We start from the raw sequence: 19,350 nt of genomic DNA on the forward strand, positions 1-19,350 counted from the left end.
CTCAGCGCCTGGGTAAAAGGTGTTCTGCATCACATGTTTTTCTATTGATATCAAGATGTTTGGAATTCTTGAGCAGTTTTGCACAATGAGCGTAGAATCTTAAAAAAAGCCCGTCTCAGCGCAGGGGTGTTGCAGAGCTATGACAGCTCAGTCGTCGGGGAGAAATTCAGGGTTGGAGAGACGAATCCCATTTTCTTGTGAACAGCAAATCGATGAAAAAGGCTATATACATACATATATATATATATATATATAACGACATTGCATTATTTTATGTTTTAGGCTTTGTTCGATAAGTACATTTGTCACAGCATTAAACCAGCAGTATGTCACAGCCAGATAAACAGTCTCTAGAAACAAGCAGTACTAGTGGAGTTAGAGATGGGGTTTTATTTTTTATTTTTTTTCATGAAAGTATGTTCGACAATAAAGTGAAAATAATATAATGAAACAACAACAACAAAAATGGGAACATGAAAATCCAGCTGACGGGCCAACACAATGTGACAGATGACCCATGCTGCAGGAGGCATGTAAATCCGTTTGTTCCTTGAACCTAACACGATGTTTGGGCAGACAGCAGAGCCCCCTGTGACATAAAGCATTCCCCCCGGTGCGTCGGGGGACCAGCGGCGACCGGCGGCGCTGCCTATTTAAGGAGTCTCAGCAGCCTTAGTACTCCTGAGCAATGCGGGGACTCTGGCTCTTAAAAACTCTGCTCCTATCGCTCCCTCCACTCCCATCCTCCCAGATGACCCTGCGCCGCGAGGAGCCCCCTCTGACGGTTTCGGGGCTTTTCTCTAAATAAGGCCGCCTTATCGTAGTTCCTGTCATTTCAACCGCTTTCCCCAAACATCCCGAGTGGCGTCTGTGGCGGCAGCGAGCAGCGGCTCGTGCATTCTTTTCCCATGTATGGAGAAGTGCCCCGGCCCCGGGACGCCTCTGTTTGGGGCGGCCCGGCCTCTCCATTGGCTGGGCGGGACAGGGGAGGGGAGCACGGGGAGGGTGATGCTTTAAACAAACTTTTCCTGAGCTTCGCCTGTTTCCCTTCCACTGCAGAGCAAGACAAAAGGGGGGTTGAAGGACTCGCTGATTCTACCTGACGTCAAGGTGAGATGGAGTTTGATTTCTATGCCTTTGTTTGCACGTGTGCTCTGACGGTCTGGGGGGGAAAAAAAAACAAACCCAACAAAAAAAACAACAACTGGGGTTTAGTGTATTTTAAGAGCCCTTGAAGTCAGTGAAGAATTTCAAGGGTTTTGTGGGACGGAGGTAAACTGTAAGAGTTGGGATCAGTCTAAAAGGGGGATAGAGCCACTAAGACCTGCTGGTAGGACTGAGGTGCTCCAAGTCCTTTCTCATCAGTTGGTCGTGTGTGTGTGTGTGTGTGTGTGTGTGTGTGTGTTTGTGTGTGCGCGCACACGCTTATTATGTTTTGCTGTGATCTCATCATCACAGTGGATTAGACAGAGGAATTTCTCTTTGCCCCTGACCCATTTAGGTCTCTCTCTCTCTCTCTCTCTCTCTCTGTCTCTCTGAAATTCAACAACTCTCAAACCCAGACTCAAACAAATGTACTCACAGACACATGCACGCACACACACACACACACACACACACACACACACACACACACACTCCAGGGTGGGGGTGTAGCAGCAGCTGTCATGTTTGCAGCTTTTTATAACCAGTGAGTGTCTGTGGAATTTGCGGCCGTTGGCCTCGCAGTCGTCTCTCACCCTGACCCGGGGTCAGAGGTCAGAGTGAGGGATGACGGCCTGACAAGTTGATGATATCAAGGTGTGTGTGCTGTGTGGTATGTGTGTGTGTGTGTGTGTGTTTGTGTGGGCGAACAGAGGGGCTCTGTCACCAAAGGGAAGGGGGGAGAGGGGTTCGTAGCCATTTTATTAATCATTGTAAAATCCATGTGACATCGAATGCATCTCATCGGTCCAACCGAGTATAATGAGTAATCCATCTTTTTTTTTTTTTTGCTTTCTTCGACCCCCAGGGGGGAAGTTGTGAAGCGGTGAGATTGTCCTAGCAGGTTTACAGCGGCTTCGGGTCGACGTATCGACCCCCCGCACTCAGACAGGACGCTCTCTCTGGAGCCAGGCGGCGGCTTGGAGAAGAGAGAGAACCAGAGCACTCCCCGGGGGCCGGAGCCCAGCGCCTCCGCTCCCTGGACCCTCCTAAAAACCGAGCGTCGCCCCCTCGGCAAACTAATTCACCTGCGCTCACAGAGCTGCACGGCGGTTAGATCAGAAGCTCCGGTTTAAAAAAACAAACAAACAAAAAAAAACGCGTTGGAACTTTCCAGTGTTGCCGCGGCCTTGACATAGCGCTGGACCCCGTTCAGCTCCCGGCCTTCAAAGCGACGGCGTTGCGTAGCGACTGGAAGAATGGACGGGCGCGCGGCCAGCGGCTCGCCAACCCCCCCCCCGTGTTTACGGCGACAGAAAGGAGGGACAGGAAAAGGTTCACAATAACAGATTGGAAAGAACTTATCAAACGCAAACAAGGCTGCGGGGAGGGGGGGGGGCAACAAAAAAAAAGAGTCCTGGGAGTGTGTGGCGAACGCGAGCGGTCCGCGACGTGTCGGCGGTTGACGCGGAGGGCCCAGACGCCCACTCCTATCTTTGATAATAAAATAAAAGAATGAGGAGGAGGAGGAGGAGGTATATTTCCATTCGTTATTCACCGATGCAAAGTGTCTGTGATACGGTTGCCGGGCAGATTACACGGATGATCGTCTCATAGCTGTCCTTTGGATGAACAACCTTCCATGGGACAGAAAGGCAGATTAGGGCGTATGAAAATGAGCTGTAAAACAGCCTCCGTCGCGCACCGTCCCGGCAGGGAGTCTATCGTACAACGCAAATAAAGTATGAGGCCTGCCCCGGCCAGTAAAAAAAAAACCAAAAAAAACAGACCCCGCCTCAGACAGCGTCCTTTCGCACGGACACATTAATCATTTCGGGCGTGGCCGTCTGACCTTATAAGGACGGGCCGCTCCGGTGCCCGGGAGAGTAAACCCGACACAGCCGCCGCCCGGCGCAGCATCGTGCCGCGCGCGACCGTCACATCAGCGCCTCCGGGAGCGTGATGTCACTCCTCCGCCGCGCCCAAATGGATGTGACTCATCCGCAGACATCACCTGTTCCTCACCGTACCAAACCAGACACACACACGCACACACCCATAGTCACACAGGCAGACCAACACACGCATGAAATGTCTCTTGCAGACCTGAGCTGGAGAGCCAGGTCGGATCCTGTGGAATCCTTTTCCAGGAGGCAGCTGCTCACACACACGTCGGCGTCAGGCGGCGCACCTGACACTCAGGAGCAGGAGCCCCTCCCGTCAGGCTCTCTCTCTCTGCTCGGGGCTGTTTCGGGAGACGCTGCCGTTCACACACACACACACACACACACACACACACACCCACATACACACACATGCGCACACACACACCGCACGCACACACTGCATGCACACACACATACACACACACACTCACAGGTGCACACACAGCCACATACACATACACACTCTCACACACACAGGCACACACACACCCACATACACACACACACACACGCACACAGACACACACACACACACGCATTATTCTCTCTCCTAAGGCAGAACACAGGAAAAAGATATGATGGTGCGGTGGACCGAGGTGGTTTATCTCTTCGAAATTTGAAACGGATGCTTCCTTTCATAAACGGTTCTGGCTTTTTCCTTTTTTTTTTTTTTTTTTGGGGGGCAAATGGACCGAATTTCCATCGCACCTTTCAGCACCGGCCACTTAATTTATTAATATTGCCCTTAAACGCCAGCATCAAAAGCGTCCTCCCACCTCTTCTGCCCCCCCACGAGCCGGCGCCGAATTTCAGTTTTGTCCAGCGCGCCGCGAGCACGCAGCGTCCAATCACGCTAACGGGCCGTGTCTTTTGACCCCTCGCAGGCCCAGACCCACCCGCCGCCATGTCCAGCAAACGCGCCAAGGGAAAGACCACCAAGAAGCGCCCGCAGAGGGCCACCTCCAACGTCTTCGCCATGTTCGACCAGTCCCAGATCCAGGAGTTCAAGGAGGCGTTCAACATGATCGACCAGAACCGGGACGGCTTCATCGACAAGGAGGATCTGCACGACATGCTGGCCTCTCTGGGTACGGAGGGCCCCGCCGCTCGGTCGAGCCCCTCTTGGCGGAATTCCGTCGGGCCGTTTTGGCGCGGGGACGAGGCGTAGATCCGGGGGGGGGGGCACTCAATACACTTTGCGTCTTGGAAAATGTCGCCCGTGTTAACCTGTGCTGTTGCGGCGGTCTTCAGGTAAGAATCCGTCGGACGACTACCTGGAGGGAATGATGAGCGAGGCTCCGGGGCCCATCAACTTCACCATGTTCCTCACCATGTTCGGAGAAAGGCTCAACGGGACCGACCCGGAGGACGTCATCCGCAACGCCTTCGCCTGCTTCGACGAGGAGGGCTCAGGTGAGAGAACGCGGTCGGGGCCCCGAGGAGCAGGAGGGAGGGGGTTTGAGAGATTTTTTGGGGGGGGTTTACCCGGGGTTAACTTTTTTTTTTTTTCCCCTCCCCCCCCAGGTGCCATCCACGAGGATCACCTGAGGGAACTGCTGACCACCATGGGCGACCGCTTCACGGACGAGGAGGTGGACGAGCTGTTCCGCGAGGCGCCCATCGACAAGAAGGGCAACTTCAACTACGCGGAGTTCACGCGCATCCTGAAGCACGGCGCCAAGGACAAGGACGACGAGTAGCGAGGGGGAAAAGGACTGAAAATGCGCCTGCACGCCCAACGCCGCATCCACCCCCCCGACTCTGCGCGTCGTAGACACATGTAGATCTGAGAGACTGGATTGAATGCGCCCGTTTTATTTCCCACCGACCGAATCCCCTTAGATCTGCATTGGTCTACGGATGGCGGGAGCTCGGGGTTAATTGGCGATACAGGCAGGTGCTCTCCAATACTCCCGTTTTAAAATTTTGAACTTCGACTCCGATTATCTACGAAAGAGGTGAAGCATGGCCTTTGCATCACAAACAAGTCTCTCGCAGCTTCCTTCGCATTCCCTTCGCCTCTTAGCGTCACCTGGATAGGTAAAGGTTTGGCTTCAAACACATCACTCCAGATTTTGTAGGCCAGGGATGGGGAAGCTGATTTGACCCTTGGGATGGCCAAAAGCAGTGTGTGTGTTTGCAGGATGCCATTTCACATAACACACACTAAGCCGTGCCCATCTAGGACGGACCAATTGAATACATGGATCAGTTACATTTAATTGTTTTTTTTTGTTACGGCTTTTTATTACAATTGTTACACTATTGTGTTTCATTCCACATCCATCTAAAATTGGTGATAAAACCCATTTAACACATTCCCCAACAGCCTGGCTATGTCTGGATTACAAAGTATTTAGCCTTAAAAATTGCAAAAACAGGTAAAGATTCCACACGATAAACTAGACAACTGAGTTCACGATGTGACTACATCCATGCAGGTCCTTTGAAGGATTCTTTGTTTCAAAGATGCTTTAGTCGCCAATTGCAGATGTCAAATCGTATCAATGTTATTAATCTAGTGCAACTTTTATATGGGAAAAGAAATAAAATCTTAATTGTGCAAGAATAATTTCTCATGTCTTGTCCCTTTATCATTTTGAAATGTAAGCATCTCTTCGTTACTTGTGTTTTCTGAGCCGGCGCTGGACGGACGTCATTCAACAAGAACTCGGGAGGGAACACATTTCCCCTTCAGGTTTAAGACTGAAAGCAACGCTCTTGAAAGTATTTTCTCTTCTACTGATTGGCCACCTCACATCAGAGAACACAGCTTGAATACAGATGGCAAAGCAATGCACACTCAAAGGAAGGAAAAGAAACCCAACAGAACGCAGCCTTAGCAAAAACTGAACTTTTATTTCTCTGAAATGCTCATAGAAAACACATATTTAGAGTTTAAGGCATATATTGCACAGACTATTGAAATGTTTTTATGTAGAAGAGGACATGTTCCCTCAATCCTAAGTTTAAGGCACAGTAGCCAGTTATACTGCCCATGGTAGGTCATGATTCACAAAATGAACCGTTAGAATGCATTTGGCCTTACAGAAGCGACGCATAAAACCATGCCCCCAAAAAATAAAAATAAAAAACACAAATATATACACACACACACACGCACGCGCGCGCACACACACACAGACACACGGAAAAGAACCAGATCTTGGAGAGACGTTTTGTGTACATGCATTATCGTACATGTTTACTAGACTCCAAGTGTCATTTTGGATCATAAAACCGGCTATAGAATCTAGAGATATAAGCAAAAACCTGCCTGCCGCGGCTGTAATCAGTATTAAGACAATTCCAGTATCACCACCGGGATTAGCGTTAATAGTGTTTACTCTCTACTTAGTTTTACATATATGTACATTAAGTCCTAAGCATGACGTGGCCTGTGTAAATTGAGGTATTAAACAGACATCTCTCTAGCATCTTATCACCTTGTACTACCATGCATAAAATACAACTCAGAAAGTAACAGACAAAATAAAGATGGCAGGGTAGGAGGTACTCTTATTTAGCTAAAGGCGAGAGGAAAAAAAAAAAAAGAATATTTTTGGGATTGTGCTCAGCGGTATTTTTATCAGAATTACAGATTTTCTTCTCCAGTCTTCTACTTGCACAGGTAAAAAAAAAAAAGAAAAAGTTAAAAAATAAAACATACCATTGTTGAATGGCACTAGTAAACATTACAGTATTGGGGGGGGGGGGGGGGGAAGAAAATACACCCATATGAAAAATAAATTCTAAAATGACATTTCACCTTGATGCTACTACAGTATATTCACATCGGAAATCAACTGGCAACTGTTAATACAGCTCTAGTTTTCAGCCACATATTGTGAGATATGCTAAGACAGTTTCATGGAAACTACAACCTCTATGAATGATAATCAATTCTATAGAACCCAGGAATACAAACAGAGTGACAGGACCAATGAGAGGGCGTCGGATTTGGTTCATGGTACCACAGGAAATAAAAAGGTCATCTGGTCGTCAGCTAAAGCTGCATCTGCTACATTTGCTTTGTCAAGAGCCTTTATGATGATTAAAAACACTAGTCGGAAATAGAGTGACCAAATAATAACAACAATAATAAAAATAATAATGATGAAAAAAAAGAATAGAACCTGGACGTTACAATCGCGGGCCAGATTTTCTTTGCACTTAATTTATGAAGGAACCAATCGGGGCGGCACGCGTCGCAGCAGGTATTGCATTTCATTTCCGCCACAGGAGAGATAAGAGGCCGATGACATCACTTTGCTGAGCTGCTCGCTTCACCACCGAAATTGATTTCTGTAACAGGACCAATGTGACCTTCTCTCCCATCCCATCATCAGGCACATACGATGAGGAGAACAGGCCACACTCGCGCATCTACAAAATACTGCTTGCTAGAATACCGGGACAGAATGAAAAAAAAAAAAACGGGGAAATAGAACGGTTTGAAGTTTTGATCCGGGCACCCGAAAGCTGTTGTTTATTTTGGGAGTTTTGACATAATTCGGCAGTGCCACCGTCCTGCCCCGGGACTGGAATTCATGGAGGCAGACAGGAAGGGGGAAGGGATGGGGACAGGCACACGGGAGGAAATCCATGCAGTCGGGCTCGCTGCAGTACAATCAATTACACCCCTCCCCAAATCTCCTTTCTCACGGGACGGAGGGAGGAGCCTGTGTGCATGTCTATGGAATGATCACGAAAAGGGAAGAACAGGCTAAATAAAAACATCTAAAAGTGCACAGCTATAGTGGAACGTGGCGCTGGTGAGACACGTGGAAAAAGGTGGCATCTGCTTTTTTTCCCCCCTCGACAAGGCGACGGATTGATAGGCAGGCTGGCAGGTGATGTTATTAAATACCTTTTTTGTTTTGTTACATTCAACAAAGTCCAGTACTGCTACGGATGAGACTAGCTCTGCTGGTACCGGCGATACCACCGATTTAAATCTGCTACACTCTACAGACACTATCCGCCTCGGCGTTTACTAGCGGGGAAAAAAAATATAAAAAAAAGTAATAGTTGAGATTGGACTTGGAAAAACAGCATCATAAACTTTAATTTTGTATTTTGGAATGTCAGTTTAGTAATATAGCATTAAAATGTTCTGACCAGCAACAGCTTTCATCAGGGAGGATATTTCAAAAGGGTAAAATGTTGCTTGAGAGAGCACAAGTCTTTAAAACACGACTTTATGCATGTCCCTTCTTTTCATCCATGTTTGCAGGCATATAATCAGTTTGTACAACTTGAGCAAGCATACACGTCATCTGTCACCATGGACCAATGCTGAGAATGTACTGGATCTCCTATGTACAATACTGGCCAGACTTCAGGGGTTCTGGCCACTCTCCTTTTTAAGTATGCACATGGGTACGGCGGCCATTCAGTTCACTGGTTCACTCACGGCACGCAGGCTGTGTTGCGGGCTCCAGACTGTGGGCATAGGGGTCTTGACTGCAGGATGGGGGGCGGGCTTCCTCGCTTCACCCTGGACGACATTCCATACGCTGGGCACCACGGCAGGGCTTCTCTGGGTGGTGCCGCTGCTGCCGCCGCTGCTGCTGCCGCTGCCGCTGCTGCTGCTCAGGGCATAGGGCATGGTGTGAATGGGAGATGGAGATGATGTCATGGTTCTGGCAGGTGACGAGCTTGGCACTCTCGTAGGGTCTAAGGGGGTTTGGTGGAACGGCAAGTAGACACCGACTGATTTCGGGGCCGGGACAGGGGAAACTGACGGGGAAGGAATAGCTCGAACACGGGCGACTGTTTGGCCCGATGCCTGTCTAGCAGCAGTTGAGGCTGAGTCGAGGTCCAGAGCAGGGACCATGGGGCAACTTGTAGCTGGGACAGATGGAAATATAGGGCCTGCCATGGAAACCGGGGCTGGGCTTGAAGCTACAATTTGCTCCAAGGCTGGAGCAGGGGCCAGCGCTGAAAAAGTAGAGGTTGACTTCTGAGAATGAGGTGGTCCTGAGACTTTAGTGGATACTGGCAATAAGTCTGATTGGTCAGCGGGGAGGAGGAGTCGGGCTTGGTGTGGATTAGAGGCTCTAATAGCAGCCTTTTCCACCGGACTCCACAGGACATTAGCCATGGAAAAAGACGACTGCCTTGGCGCAGAGACCAGGATAGACGCTGTAGATGGAAGAGAGGCCGGGGCGGCTGTTGCTACTGGGTCAGAGGCAGCTGATGACACTGGAAGAACCATAGCCTTTTCCATGAGACGCTGCACTCTGGAAGGATCCATCACTTGCTGGCTGTCCTCTGGAGGAGGTGTGGGGCCCATATCGTTGCTGCTAGCGCTGTGTGGTGACTCCATTGGGTCAGCCTTCGTAGCTTCATTCGATTTGACCTGGCTCTCTTGCAGCCTCTTGAGGTTCTCTTGCTCTGCTGCCCTCTGCAGGGCTGCATCCACCAACAGTCTGAGGTCACTGAAATCCTGGGTGGGGAATAACTCGGGAGGGGTGGGTGGAGGAGTGTTGAAGAGCCCACCGGCAGGGCTAGCTACTGACGCCATACTGGTGATAACTGTAGCATGAGCACCTTGTTCCTCTGCCTCCTTAAGCAGACTTTGTGTGTCCAGCTTCATCAGGGCCTGAACGGAGCCTTCCCTACTATGATAGCCAGCGCCCTTTAGGATGGCCGTTGCCGTGTTCCCAAGAAGACTGAGGTCCAGTGTGGGGGCAGAGCGAATGACTGATGGGCGAGGCGGAGGAGGGGCAGAGGTAGAGGGACATTCTGGGGAGCTGGCCCCGGCCGCAGTGGGCAGTGTGCGGCCTTCATGCTTGCCTCCCGCCTTACGGGAGATGGTGAACTGGGTTGGATCTTTCCCGTCCTTGCGGAGCAGGTCAGGAAGAAGGCGACGACGAGCGTTGATAAACCAGTTACATATCTAGGAGAAAGAAGACAAAGAAGCCGTTTAAAAACATGGTTGCTGTAGAGTTCTGATAACATTCAATGCTTTTAGATCCCTTGATAAAAGTAATACCACAATGACTTAAGGGAATTGTATAAAAACAAAAAGGGGAACTTTACTACAGTTAAGTTAAAAAGTAAGAACAGTTTGAAAGCAGCAAGACTTTCAAGCCATCTGATATAAACCTTTAATATAAAAACTTAACTCGAATCTATAGAAATTAGACATTTGTTGTGATTGTTGCCCAAGATAAGAATGTCTGATGATTTTGAACAAACAAACAAACAGGAATGGAACACATTAATTGCAACAGCACATTCATTAAATCAATATTGGTGGTGAACACAGTGCTGGATGGTCCTCATGTGTAGACAGTGGAGTCAGTAACATTAGCTTTGCTAATTGTATTTCGAAGCTGCCTGGGATTTTCACAACATGTCAAAAAGTATTCTAAGAACTATATTTAAGATAAAATACAATTGTATTAATCCCCGTGGGGAAAATGCAAGAAATATGCTGCTGAGGGTAAAAGATGCTACTCAGTTTGGATCACAATCTTTGAATGCTCAGCTAGACTTTTGAGACAAACAGTATGTCAAGACGCATGTGCAGCCAAGACATAATGTAAACAACTGCACAAAATACTGTGACACTACGCTGGGTCCTCTACACAGGTCCTGAAAATACATTTTTTTAAAGATTCGATGAACGGACTTGACATTAATATGTCATGTAAAACGCACAGTTTCTTTAACCAACTGTAATTAACATCACTGAAGGTAACACCTCTAATTGTAAAAACAAATACAATCGATGACAGGATTCACAAGGCATCTAAATGTGAAAATTTCTAAATTAAATGTCAACTTTTGTAAGAAGTCCTCACAGGATGATAAGGTTACTTTTATATATGGTGAGAGTGAATTATTAGTATGGAACCTTTGGCTTTGTATTTACCAAAGTTGGGAGTTGAGGCATTTCATTAAAGATCAAAAAGGTGCTGGGCAGTGAGTGTAGATTGCCCCCTCTAGTGGCGCACCCTCCCAAACAGAAAGTAACCGCACAGCTGGCAATAATGAAGCTCCAAATACACTGAACCACAGTGAAGCCAGCCAAAGGAATTCCACCAAAGTGACTACATAAACACACCAGCCTGCTGCCACCTCATTCTGATCCTCGACACTTTGAAATGCATGGTAGGGTGAAGTAAAACAACAACAACAACGCACAACAATTCTACAACTGCTGCTTGTTTTTAGAGAATGTTTAGCTGGCTCTGACTTGCGCTTAGCTGGTTTTCTAATATCTCACACTACTTATTAAGTCACCTTGACAAAATGTCATGTCAGGTGAAAGTGAAGTGACGTGGATCATGCGTCCTCACTACAATGATGATTAAAAGGTTTGCCGCTGATGTTTAAATGCATGTATTAGCACTTGTACCATCATAATATCTGAACTGTCAATTTCAATAAAATAATAATTTCATGTTATGTGATTTCCTCAAAGCTTTATCATAAATAAAACATAATTTGGTCTAAATGCATTGAACAAAACGGATAAAATGGCATAAAGGCTGATAGCAAATATTTGGTTCTATATTTTTTGCAAGAGTTTGATTGACTGAAGATGAATAACATTGAATGCTTAAACACGTTCTTTAAACAGAGGAGCTGCCTCCAGGACAGCTTTCCTAGTGAGCCGGCGTCTCACCTGCAGCACTGAGAGGCTGGTCTGCCCCGACAGGCTGAGCTTCTCTTGCTCTGAGGGATACGCGTTGAAACGGTGCTCGTACAGCCAGCTCCGCAGAACCTGCACCGCCTCCTTGGGCAGGTTGCCACGGCGACGACGCTTCCCAGAAGATCCTCTGCCTGACAGGTCGAGGGGAGAGCTGTCATCGCTGTCAGACATGGCTGAGGAGAGCTCTTGCTCTCGGAGACGCTCGTCATCCAGAGCTGTGGAAGGAGTCAGCGGCAATTAACATTTTACCTCAAGGTTATTTTGCCACTCTGATTTCCCGACTTAAATATGATTAATATAAGACAAACCTCACTGCGTCTATTTGCGACAAAAGAAGCAAAATAGGTGAGGGTAGATGGCTGCACCACTTTCTCAACCATGGCTGAACATTCAAGGTTCTGGTTAATTTAATCTACTTTCCAAAGACGGCATAACATTTTAGTTCTTGTGACAGGCAGTGGGGCAGCAATTTGCTAAATAGGGTAAACAAAAAACAATTGTACATTAAAGAGGTGTGAACTGACACCACTATGACAACAGATACCAAATTGAAATCCTTTACTTCCATCAACCAACATCTAACACAAAAGAAAGGAGAATTTGAATGGCTTCTGGTATCAGATGTTTGTATATTGTGGCTAATCTCTTGATAGACGCCCTATTTGAGCCCAATAACGGTTATGGGTCCACCCGGGGCGATGGAAACTCTACCGCAAAGTGTAGAATAAAAGTTTCAGCCTTCCCTCGTGGATTCTAGTGACAATGCAGACGATGCCGCCCGGTTGTTTTAACATCCACGGTAGTTTGAGGCCGCATCGCAACATGTAGTGAGCTGTTTGAAGGCGCAATCGTAACCTGTGGGTAACAGACTTTTCTACATATAAGGAGAGCAAGACTAGAATTTCACTTTAACACGGAACCCCGACAGACAAATTCACAGACCCGGCAAATGTTTTGACTTTTGCGCAGGATTGCGAGTGAATTTTCCACGCTAAAACAACATAGGCCCAACGCCCGCTTATAACCGGGCTTTTAGAAATTGGGACTTTTATTGTTGTCTACAACTCTAAAAGGCCCGCCGCCGAAGGGAACGGCTCCTTCAAAATGGAGCATGCCTTATCCCAGGGGTGGGCTATAGAATGCAGTAAATGTCTTTCTCTGGGCTGGGGTGAAACCTGACCCCTGGGGCAGCGCCTGTCTTCACAAAGGAGATTGTGTGCATATCAACATCACAGTGGCCGGCTGCCTCACTATCCATTGGCCATCCAAAGGGGGCTGTCTTCACCTCCACAGCCACCAGTTGGAGCCATTAGTTGATCTTTCAAATTAAAAAAAAAAAAAAAAAAACAACAACAACAAAAAAATATTCCCCTCTGCGGGAGAATTTGCAACAGCAAGTGGAGGAAAACTAAGAATGTGGAGAGGGGCGAGAGGAAAGCACGTGTAACACACTCAAATCACCGTTTGGTTGAGGTTTCGGTAAATCACAACACACAAATAAGGTGCGGAGCGTTCATTTACCCTGAAAGTAAAACTAATTCTGGTCAACCATCGTTCCTATTTCAACAACAACCAAAACAACTCATCCAACCGCTCGATCGACCAGGTTACACGATCCATGAGGATAGTTCAGGAGACAAAGGGGAGTTTCGACCTGGCGAAACTTTACTTCAATCGGTCAGACGGACATCAGTCTCCAAGCCTCGTGTATCAGTGGAAAGGTCCCAAATTAAGAACTTGAATCCACGGACTCTTCTTTCGGCGGTCGAAGGCGCCGTCAACGCGAATCGTTCGACTCTTATCGGATCCCTCGCACGGATGTCGGACGTCTCACCGGCGGCTCCTCGGTCCGCGGGCGAGCACATTGCGACGCCAGCGGAGCCCTCCGGTCCGCGACCTGGAAGCGGGACGCGCACGAACCCCGGTGCGGCGACACTTTGTGACGCGTGAACGGGAATCCTGTGTCGTGGTGTTGGCCGAAGTAAACAAAGGGGGGGTCCGAGCGCTTCTCCCACCGCCGCGTGGTTTCTCTCAGAAACGCGACGTTAAACCGATCGAACAAGTCACCGAAACGTGATTTTCTTTTCTTTCTTTTTTTAGCGGTATTTGTTTTTTGTTTTGTTTTTTTTGACCGTTTAAACGGTCTTTCCAACGGGGGTGTTCCGCAGACTGGCAGCACATGCAGCAGCTAGCTTAACTTATGCTAAAGCTATCCAACTGGAACCCGCACTGTCAGGCTGGCTAACCGACTGTTTACCAACTGTTGAGGGTGTCATTCGGTCTTTAACGCTTTCGCTTTGGAAATAAAACCCCGCGACGGCCGGTTCCTTGTTGTTATTCGTATTATTTTTTTTAAAACACCGCGGCACGGCCGTCGAGCTGAACACGTTTTACTGTGATTGTTTGACTCCCCCCCTCCTCCTCCTTTTCCTCTTCCCTCGTTGGAAGTTTCACCTCGACGTTAAACGGGGCAGACGACGGCGGCGAGAGAAACGTGGGGACTCGACTCACAACGGGGGCGGACGGGCGTGCGCGGCGGCGGCTATTTACACGCCGCTCCCGGGGCTGAATAAACGGGGACGCGGACGCCGCGGTCGGTGGGAACATCTGTCGGGGCAGAAGCTCCGTCTCCGCGCCGCGGTCCTCACAAAGGAGCCGCACGCACGCACGCCCCTCCGGTACCTCGCGCGCACGCGCTCCGCCAGACGGACACCGAGCTCCCTCCAAATTCGAGCGCGCGGCGGAAAAAAAAAACAAAACCAAAACAACAACAACCAAACAAAACACGCAAACAAAGCGGCGGCGGACGCGGGCGCGTTACGGACGGTCCCGATTTTTTATTTTTTGGAAAGATGCGGGGGAGAAAAGGCCTTTCCCCTTCACTTCCCTTCCCTTCCTCCCCGCTTCCCTTCGCGGCGCGGAGCGAGGGGTCGGTTTCGCCTCCTTACCTCGTTTCAACGGCTTCATTCTTTGTTGATGGAGACGCGCAGCTGTCCGCGCACAAAGCGTCGCACGGCCGCGGGGGGCGGGGAGGGAGAGGGGGGAGGAGGGTGTCCCCTACCGGGCGCCTTTCTCTCGCTTTGGGGGGTTTTGTTTTTTTTTTTTTTAAATCCCTCGATTTCCCGACGACGCGCGCGTAAACGTTGTCGTGGTCGTCGCCTCCTCAGGGATCCGTCTCCATCGCGCTGCTCCGGCGAACTGGCTCTCTCTCCTTTTCCTTTTGTTTTTTTTTGTTTTTTAAAGGGGGGGGGGTGGGGGGGGGGGGTGGTATTTGTCGGCTGTCGCTCTACCTGCGCGCGGCGGCGGCGCCAGCTCTGTGCCAATCTGACAGCCGGAGCGGGCTTTGGTCCCGCCCACCAGGCGGCCGCCGGCCAATCGCCGGCCTCCTCTCGCACACCCCCCCCCCCCCCCCTCCCCGCACACCACACCCCCCTCCCCAACCGCCCCTCCGGCAGACGGTACTGTGACGTCATCGGCCCCCGAGTTGATTGACTGACGGGCCGAAGCCTTCCATTCAAAGCTCGGCGCACCGCGTGTCTCACAACACATCATAACAATAATAAAAACAATAATAATAATAATAATAATAAAATGGATATGAATCACCGGCCGCACCGACTGAACGGGTCTTGTACGCGACGTTAACCGTGATCGTCACGAACACACGGCGGGTCGGTTGGCCGCTTTCAAGCGCTTCATGACGTCACGGGCACATGCTCAGGGGGAGCTGTGCAGGAATGCGCTGCGTTTGATGGCAAACCGTTATGTTCCGGCACATGATCTCCCCTGCGGAATACCACGGAACCGATGCAGAGACAAGCGGAGAAAGGCCTTTGTCCGTCAGCGTGCTGCAATACAGCTACCAGTGCATTACTTGACAGAATATCACTTTCTTAAACACACACACACACACACACAATCATATATTTATATATATGTACATAAATATACATATATATAAAATGCCTATATTTTTCTGTTTTAATTTGAAGTTGTCTGTATAAATGTTCACATACAGTATAAGGTATGGAGAAATGTACACATAGGTCCAGTCCAGTCTGAGGAAATGCGCTGTGCGTTTTTATCTGTCGTTATCTTGGAATATTAAATCTAAGCGCAATCTTTCCATGTTTTCGACTGCGGTTCGTCTTTTATCTTCACTTCTCGTTTTCCCGCCTGCTCGGAAAGTGTAAACGCACGTTTCCAACGGAGCTGAATTGAATCACTAGGACACCGGAGGAGGGGGGGGGAAACACGTAAACAAGAGCAACAGAGGCACAAACATTACCCATGTTGTACTTTTCAAAAAGAAGTGTGTGCATTTTATTGAATTTGACCTCTCTCCATTATTTGACCAACTTTTGAAACAGTATAAATAGATCTACAGCATTGTAAAAGATGAAGCTTTTTCAACCTGCGTTTCTTATTTACAGATGTTGATGTATAACAAGCATGGGATTACAGGACGTTAAGAATTCCATCTTAATATCAAAGAACCCATTAACTTAATTTCAGTATTGCACATGTACGTTTAAATGTTACCAGAGAAGATAATAGTGACAAGAAATTATATAAATCTTTTTTTTTCTTCAATTAAACACACATTCAGCAACATACTAAAAAACCCCCCAAACCTTTCGACATTAGCACAACCTATATGTATAATATTATTGATACTGACAAATCCTAGTCATTAAAATATGTGCTTGACAAAATAGTTCTAGTATTTCATTGACATTTTTTGCTACATCCTATTACCCAGTGGTAAGAGCATAGTTTCTTCTTTCTCCTTGATCGTTTCATTGTTTCCAACCTAAATGCAGTAAAACAAAAACAAAAAGGTGGTGATGACGTTGGGTATCAAGGAGGAGATGGTAAAGATCGGACAACAGCCGCACTGTATCAACACGGATGTTGGATATATTTTACAAAACGCTCAATGTGTGAGAACGGCCCGCGTGGAGTTTTTTAAAAATGCCTTTGCCATTTGGACTTTGGAAATGAACATTTGGAAATGCAATTCCCAAAATGAACTTGGCAAACGTTGTAGGTTTGAGATTTGTTTACCCATATCCAAAATGAATAAGATTCACCCCCCCCAAAAAATAAAATTTAAAATAAAATAAAAATAATAAAAAAAAATGCAAAATAAAAGTAAATGTTGAAAAAAAACACAAGATAAACCAGCAAGCTATTTATAAATATCTAGAACTTATTTGTTTGACCTATATTTTTTTTAATTTATTTGTAAACTTATATTTAATGATACATAAGCAAATGTGTAGAGAGCCTAAAAGTGAAATGCGACAGTGAAGGGGAGGGTCTCATTCAAAAGTCTTTCCAAAACAAAAGAGCAACTATTTGGAACTGTTTGGACGGAGCTCCCCAGGAAATGGACCTAGGTGTGTCTCCGCTGATTGCTGTGGCTGAGGTGTGTGTGTGTGTGTGTGTGTGTATTGGAAACGGCGCTTTTATCAACGGGCCTTCCTTTGTTCCCTTCCAAGTACGCCTCTGCCATCTCCTGGTGTTTCATACATTGACGTTGCAGGTCGGGACAGTATTGCCTTTCATCTGTGATTGTTCTGACGACTTGGGATCTCTCACACACACACACACACACACACACACACACACACACACACACACACACACACACACACACACACACACACACACACACACACACACACACACACACACACACACACACACACACACACACACACACACACACACACACACACACACACAGCAGGGTGCCTTCACTGGGATCGTCTGCATTGAAGGGTACAGAATATCGTTTTCAACAAGCCAGGTGACATTTCTCTGCAGCGACGGGGAGATGAAAGCCGACAGCGTGGGCAGGAACCAGTGGAAGAGCACATAAGCCGCGCCGACAAGTTTGTATGACGAATACCCTAAAAGACGGGGGTGGAAACCATTTCAAATGGTTAAGCCTGGTTCCGAACTGGAGTCATGCTTCAAACTAAAGTCTGATCTGTCACCAAACACCCCCGACATGGAATTATCCCCAACATGGAATTTTCTGCACCTCGAGCCGCGAGACCGCAGGAGAGCCGAGCGCGTCCCGTGCGCCTTGTGCGCGGCGGCCGGGAGGACCGCGACTCAACTCGGAAAGCGATTTGAAGAAAACTTGTCAGACACGCAGCGTTTTCCCCCTCGCCGTTAGAATTCCATTCAAGCGCGACAACAGAGGCCCGAGCCACACAAAAGCCGCCGAGGTGCTAACGACGCGGGGCTTTTGACACCCCCGGGGCCATTTACCTAACCAAGTGTCATCCTGAGCAGTCCAGCCCCGCCGCAAACAAAGGCCGGCCACCAACAGAAAGCTATTGCCAGGGGAGAGAGAGGGAGGGGGAGAGGGAGAGAGAGAGAGAGAGAATGGTAATCTTCAGGCCTTTTGGGATTCAAAGCTCCAGGCAGCGTTTTTTCTGGATCACAGTGGGTGTAAGGGAGGCATTAGAGCACCCGGGGCCAAGAGGGGAACTCTGCACCATTCCAACGCAATTCACTTGAAGGGGCGGGGGGGGGGCATTTGGAGGCGGCCAAACGACGCGAGTGTCACTGCTGGCGACTTGGGATTAAACTCTGGTCTGAAAAACGGGGATTTGGTGCGTGGAAAACATTCATGGCCGACCTCTACGTCGACAGAAACTAAACAAGTTGCGCGGCGGGAGATGCCGCACCGTTACAGTTCTGGTTCCCGGTGTGCTCCAAATGTTAAATGTTTGTGACCACAGCCACCCCGGGGGTTGGGGGTGTGGGGGGGCAGTTACTGTCGTAAGACTTGAGGGTCAGTGACAAGTAGTAGAACCTGGTGAATTTAAAACTTGGGGGGCAACACACAGAGCAGCTGTTTACTACACTGTTGTTTTAGCTCCAGGTTTGAGATGGACTGAATACACTGAATACCGAATAGGTGTCTTTTGTTGTTAAAAAGAAATAAATAAATGATAAAATGTCTACTGAGCAGGGTGCAGTTGACATTAAAATGATGGCAAGTATTGATTTTAAGATTTTAATCTGTTTTAGGTTTATCTAATAGAAAAAAAACAAAATGGAAAGAATTTAAAAAAATAGCAGACGCGCTGATGTAGATGTGTTAACTGATGCTTTTAAAGTGGGATTTACTGGCGATAAGCCTGCCCAGAAAAAGAAGTAATTTGGTTCAACAATATAGCAATTAAAATAAATCAATTGTGGGGTTAAATGCTTTAAAAAGGCAGTTAAAGTAGTGTCAAATGCCGGCCCTCACATGCATTTCCACACGCCAACAATCCAGAAAAAACACTTTGAATACCCTGCTTTCAGTTGCAAAATGCATCTGGGGTTAGTGAGTATAATTAGACATTAATCTGTATGTATTGGATTAAATGCTTTCCCCACTCAGTTTTCAGATCATTTAATTTTAATTAGTGCAACAGAGATGCCCACATGGAACATGGAGAACCGAGAAAGCATAAAAATGTAAATAAAAATGATTTTCCCCCCGAAAATAAAACGATGGAAATCGCTCACTTGTCCCGGATTCTTCGACCTAGATCCTCATGCCAGATCATTACATCTGGCGCG

The 19,350-nt window shown here is 47.9% G+C and overlaps 2 protein-coding genes across 2 annotated transcripts; one reads left to right on the top strand and one right to left on the bottom strand.

Annotated features, from left to right (window-relative positions):
• Nucleotides 1-1,011: 1,011 nt before the first annotated feature.
• myl9b (myosin, light chain 9b, regulatory) lies at nucleotides 1,012-5,655 on the top strand. The gene is made up of 4 exons (XM_080000192.1): nucleotides 1,012-1,110; nucleotides 3,974-4,177; nucleotides 4,341-4,502; nucleotides 4,614-5,655. The coding sequence occupies exons 2-4, from the start codon at nucleotides 3,994-3,996 to the stop codon at nucleotides 4,787-4,789; spliced, it is 522 nt and encodes a 173-aa protein (XP_079856318.1). The 5' UTR covers nucleotides 1,012-1,110; nucleotides 3,974-3,993; the 3' UTR covers nucleotides 4,790-5,655.
• Nucleotides 5,656-8,501: 2,846 nt separating this feature from the next.
• tgif2 (TGFB-induced factor homeobox 2) lies at nucleotides 8,502-14,936 on the bottom strand (the record flags this gene model as incomplete). Its single annotated transcript, XM_080001110.1, has 4 exons — nucleotides 14,706-14,936; nucleotides 11,731-11,972; nucleotides 8,837-9,993; nucleotides 8,502-8,589 (listed from the first exon to the last, which is right to left on the bottom strand). The coding sequence occupies exons 1-4, from the start codon at nucleotides 14,722-14,724 to the stop codon at nucleotides 8,502-8,504; spliced, it is 1,506 nt and encodes a 501-aa protein (XP_079857236.1). The 5' UTR covers nucleotides 14,725-14,936.
• Between the last annotated feature and the right edge of the window lie 4,414 nt (nucleotides 14,937-19,350).

This window comes from Zeus faber (genome assembly GCF_960531495.2).
Source record: "Zeus faber genome assembly, chromosome: 5".
Lineage (NCBI taxonomy): Eukaryota > Metazoa > Chordata > Actinopteri > Zeiformes > Zeidae > Zeus > Zeus faber.